The sequence below is a fragment of the Montipora capricornis genome, chromosome 7 (genome assembly GCF_036669925.1).
Source record: "Montipora capricornis isolate CH-2021 chromosome 7, ASM3666992v2, whole genome shotgun sequence".
NCBI lineage: Eukaryota > Metazoa > Cnidaria > Anthozoa > Scleractinia > Acroporidae > Montipora > Montipora capricornis.
In genome coordinates, this window is record NC_090889.1 from 21,864,283 (window position 1) to 21,869,282 (window position 5,000).

General features: G+C 40.3%; 1 protein-coding gene across 1 annotated transcript in view; it reads left to right on the forward strand.

Annotated features, from left to right (window-relative positions):
* Positions 1-5,000, forward strand: part of LOC138056423 (uncharacterized) — a 7,422-nt gene that overhangs the window by 1,315 nt on the left and 1,107 nt on the right. Inside the window, exon 2 of the mRNA XM_068902209.1 lies at positions 3,904-5,000. This exon is cut by the window's right edge and continues 1,107 nt beyond it. Within this exon, the coding sequence (XP_068758310.1) occupies positions 3,904-5,000 (1,097 nt within the window). The remainder of the gene's footprint in view (positions 1-3,903) is intronic.

Consider the following 5,000-nt stretch of genomic DNA (forward strand, 5'->3'; position numbering starts at 1 on the left):
TCATTACTTGCATGTAGTTGAACAATGAGAATTCATTTCCTTGTTTTTGCACCTCTTGTACATGTGTCACTTGTCAAGTGCCTTTTTGTATGCGGCCGTGAAACTTAGTGTTTTAGTTGTGTCTAATAACACATTCATGTCTTCAGTAATTGTGGTACGTACGTACGTACGTACGTCTGTTTGGTGCACATGCAATCCAAGTGTTAATAATTCCAAATTTGGTTACAACTTTCATAAATCCATGTTCTTTTTCAGTTACTTTACCAAGAAGTGTGTTTGGTTGTAATGGACTTTTGTCCACTTAGTTAATTTTTATTTTGACAAAGTTGTTGACTTGGAATGAAATAGTATTGGGTTTGCTTGTTGTCATTGTGTTGTTGTATTTTCTTTGTGTGTTTCTTGATTTTTCCTGTTGAGGTGTCCTTATCTCCTTTGTTGACTTCATAAGTGAATAACAAGCACGTTTAGGTTCTTCTCCTTCTTCTTCTTCTTCTTCTTCTTCTTCTTCTTCTTCTTCTTCTTCTTCTTCTTCTGAATATTTTATGAAATGATCAATCATGTAGAGAATCCAATTGTGTTTGCAATGACATGACCATGTACATGGTAAGTTTCTAAGGTCCATTAGGTCCATTTGCAAATGTGTCAGGAATTGTCTTGCTTGAATAGGGGCTAGCACAGTTTGTTTTTGCCTGCTGGTGATCGACTTTTGTTCTTCGTGTATCGAGCAGAGTGACACAAAGAGTTGTATTACCTCTTGGAATACTACTGATTCGTAGTTTCGCTTGATATACTTGTCCATCTTGTCTCTTCCTTTGTGCGCAATATTCGAGTGGGTTTGCCAAAGAACTTGGTGTAGTTGACATTTTTGAACAATTTCTTTTCCGTTCCGGCTTGGATAATATTTTGCCACCCTCCAGTTTCCATCCTTTTCTTTTGATGTGAAACTGCTACGTCTTGACTTGTCAGATTTGTTCTGTCCTTGCGGTCTTCATTACCTGTTTCTAACCACCGCACTGGATCGTTGTAAAAGTTAATTGTCGTCAGTAAAAAGGGTTATTTTGCTTGCTTTTGTCTTTTTGGAAGCTTTAACTTCACCCAATATTTGGTAGAATATCTCTGAATCAACGCACCTTGTGTTAGCCATTTTACGAACCGTACAGGGCCACGCATTTGCATACACTCGGTAGGTGCACTTCAAAGCGATTTCTTTCTCTCATGTACACATTGGAATTAAATGGGTCATAGGTACGTAAAACAGTGGTAGGTATGACGAATGCATCAGAGGATGGAAGGTGAAGAGGGATAGGGACAGACAGAAAGACAGTAAGAATAGAAAGGAAGAGAGTAGAGAGGAAAGTGGGAGGAGAAAAAAGCTATTTTTTGTTTTTTTTGGTTTTTGTTTTCAACCCCCCCCCCCCCCTAAAAAAGCCGTGCCCCTTTTCTTTCAACCACACCCCATAAAGAAAATCCCTTTTCAAACAATTGATAAATAACCTAGGTTAATTAAATTTACCTAGTTTGATTCAAATGGACCTGAATTTAATTTCAACCTGTAACCAAAAAATGGCTTTTACCTTAGAAACTTACGATGTACATGTTCATGTCATTGCAAACACAATTGGATTCTCTACATGGTTGATCATTTCACAAAATATTCAGAAGAAGAAGAAGAAGAAGAAGAAGAAGAAGAAGAAGAAGAAGAAGGAGAAGAACCTAAACGTGCTTGTTATTCACTTATCAAGTCAACAAAGGAGATAAGGACACCTCAACAGGAAAAATCAAGAAACACACAAAGAAAATACAACAACACAATGACAACAAGCAAACCCAATACTATTTCATTCCAAGTCAACAACTTTGTCAAAACAAAATTAATAATTGGACAAAAATCCATTACACCCAAACACACTTCTTGGTAAAGTAATTGGAAAAGAACATGAATTTATGATTTAACCAAATTTGGAATTATTGACACTTGGATTGCATGTGCACCAAACAGACTACAAATTACTGAAAACATGAATGTGTTATTAGACATAACCAAAACAATACGTTTCACTGCCGCATACAAAGAGGCACTTGACAGTGACACATGTACAAGAGGTGTAAAAACAAGGAAAATGAATTCTCATTGTTTAACTACATGCAAGTAATGACTGTTTAAAAAAGGTTACAAACTTTGTGGACTACCAGAAAAAAAACTTTGAATTTGATTGTTCAAGTACTTATAACCACAAAGGGGTTTTAGACCGAATTACATTTGTACAAGTAACTGTACATCATTCAATAATCTACCTTCTAAAAAGTCAATTGTCTTCTTCCTTCCAAAAACCAGAAAAATAAAAATAAAACCAAGTCACATGACGGTAATTTTTTAACTAAACAAGTTTTTGTTTTTCTGCTGCTCTAAGATAAAAAAAGCAGAGTTATAGTTATCATGCACAGTATGCCTAACCCCAACCTTAGTGCTAACCACTTAAAATCAGTGCTTAGACTTAATAACAACCAAAGGCGTTTTTACAGACTAACGCATGAAAAACGTACGCTAACTACATCTCGTTACTGATTTACTTACCAATATACAGTAAGTAACACGTACTTGCTAACAATTGATGGACTTTTTGTTGATATTTCCAACTTTCAATTTCAACCTAGTTTAAAATTACATTTACCTAGGTTGAAATCATTTCAACCTGAATTTCAAATTTGCCTGTAACATACACAACACGGTAGCAGTTTTGGCATTTTTCGATCAGGAAAAAGGGTCAGGTACCAGCAATAAGAATAAGCAAGAGAAAATGAGGGGACAGAGAGGGAGGCTCAAGGCGTTGGCCGGGATATGTTATGTCCACGAAAGTTATTTTTAGACGAGCGGAAGTCTTTGTTCTAGCGGAAGTCTGTCTTCTGAGATGTCCGCATGCAGTCTTGCCTCGCTCTCAGGTTATTAGTGAAAAGAGAAAATGATGGCGCACGTGGAAGGCTTATGAATATATATTTTCTTTCAAAAATCGGACCGAGGTTGGCCTGCATGCGGACGTCTCGGAAGAGTTCCGCTCGTCTAAAAATAACTTTCGTGGACATGACATATCCCAAGGGCTGGACCGGGAGCCTCCTTCTCTGCCCCCTAATTTTATCTTGGAATAAGTGAGCAGCCTATACTGTTAACAAAGAGTAAGATTAATCGCACGGGTTAATATTTTTCAAAGTATTTTCGTTGGAAACGGACAGTCAAAAACTCGTACTCATTCTAGTCCTTGTCCTAGAATCTAAAGGTCCCTAATTTTATAACGGTTGTCGACATCCAGAGCAGAACTTCGCCACCCGAGCAGAATTTGTAGCAAAATTACATCCTACTCTTTACTCCTACGGGTGAACTAACGGTGTGCGTGTGCTTTGCTAACATCTGATTCTCAAATGTTCTCACGCAGGTCCATAGGCTGGTTTTCACCAGGTTGGTTCGTCTTCTCTATAAGTGGACTGGTTTGTTGCAATATCGCCGAAATTTGCAACGAACAGTTGCTCCCGTGCCATTAGTAATTCGTTCTTGTTGTGGGCTGCTTCAACTATGCAATGAACTCAGTAAACGGTTCCTTAAGCAGAAATTTAGATGTTGTCAACGAGGGTGTCGGTGTGACTCGCCCCCCCCCCCCCCCCCCCCTCCTCCCCTCGAAACCTCACCAGTCTACGGCCCTGCCACATACCGTGATTAACACATTCTCTAGAAACCATACCTGCTACGTCACTGTGCGCACTTAGCTTGCGATTGCGTCCTTAACTGACAGTGTCTAGTACTAGATTTATTTCAAATCGATGTGTACTCATAGACTTCGATTTTAAATATTAAATGAGATTCATAGAATCGAGGTTTTGCCTTTTGTAAGCCAGGCATCTTATTTTTCACAGGAGGAGAACAGGCTGCAACTTCAGTTGCGCAGATTTGGTATTCCCTGCAGCTCAAGGAAGAAGACTATCAGCTGGTGATCCACACCTTGCAAGAGCTGATAGGGGGATCCTGTCTTGAAGAACTGACCGGAGGTACAATGAAGATGGATCATGGGCAGTTCAAGAGAATCACTGAGGTGTGGCGAACCTGGCTTCAGCTCAGTTCCCGCAAAGGAGACTGGATTACACAGGCTCGACATAAATGCTTTGAGAATTTTGATGCTCGGGTGGGGATGCAACTGTACCTGGAAGAAATCCCCGAGGAACACAGAAAATCCGCATCTGAGTATTTTGCAAACGGAATTCTTTCACCAAAGGGATCTCCAAAAGAGCTACCTCGAGAGAATGTGACACTCACAGGCTCTGACCTCCAGATAAGTCGGAATAAAGGCGATTTCACGTACATTATTCAGTCATCCGTTACCCCATTCAGCGGGTGGGACTACAAAGAAGTCAGCCAGTGGCATCATTCTGCGTCAATCCTGAAGATGTACAGTGGCTATGTGAGTCACGTGCTCGAGAAATGTGCCCTGAGGCTGACTACAGGGAGAGTCAAGTTCCACTTTCTGTTATGTAATTGTCTGGAAATCGATCAGTTTCTCTCTCCAAGCCGGAAGTATGATCGGGTGACCACTTCTAACATTGCGGACTCTGTTCCTCTGACCAGCATTTTAGACAGGTTTAAGCCATTGTTAAACCTAAGCAACCCCTCCTCAGTTATAATAACACAGTTTCATAATTGGGTTAAGCTTACAGATTTAATGTCGAAAGCGCGGGCACGTGCTGATTCCTTGCCAGGAGGCGACAGCTTTCGCCAGAAAGTTTTCGAAGACACAAGAAATCGCGTCATTGCTGAATCCACAGCATACCAGGCTTTTATGGATTACCACGACCATAGTCCAGAATTCATTAAGTTCCTTCGGGCAGCGTTGCTGATCTCTAATGTCACGGATCAGCGTAATCAGCGCACCAGGCGAACGTGGCAATCAGTGGCTGATCACAATGGGTTGGTTGCAAGAAACTTTCTTCGTTGCCAAAATCGAGTCTTTCCAGCTAAG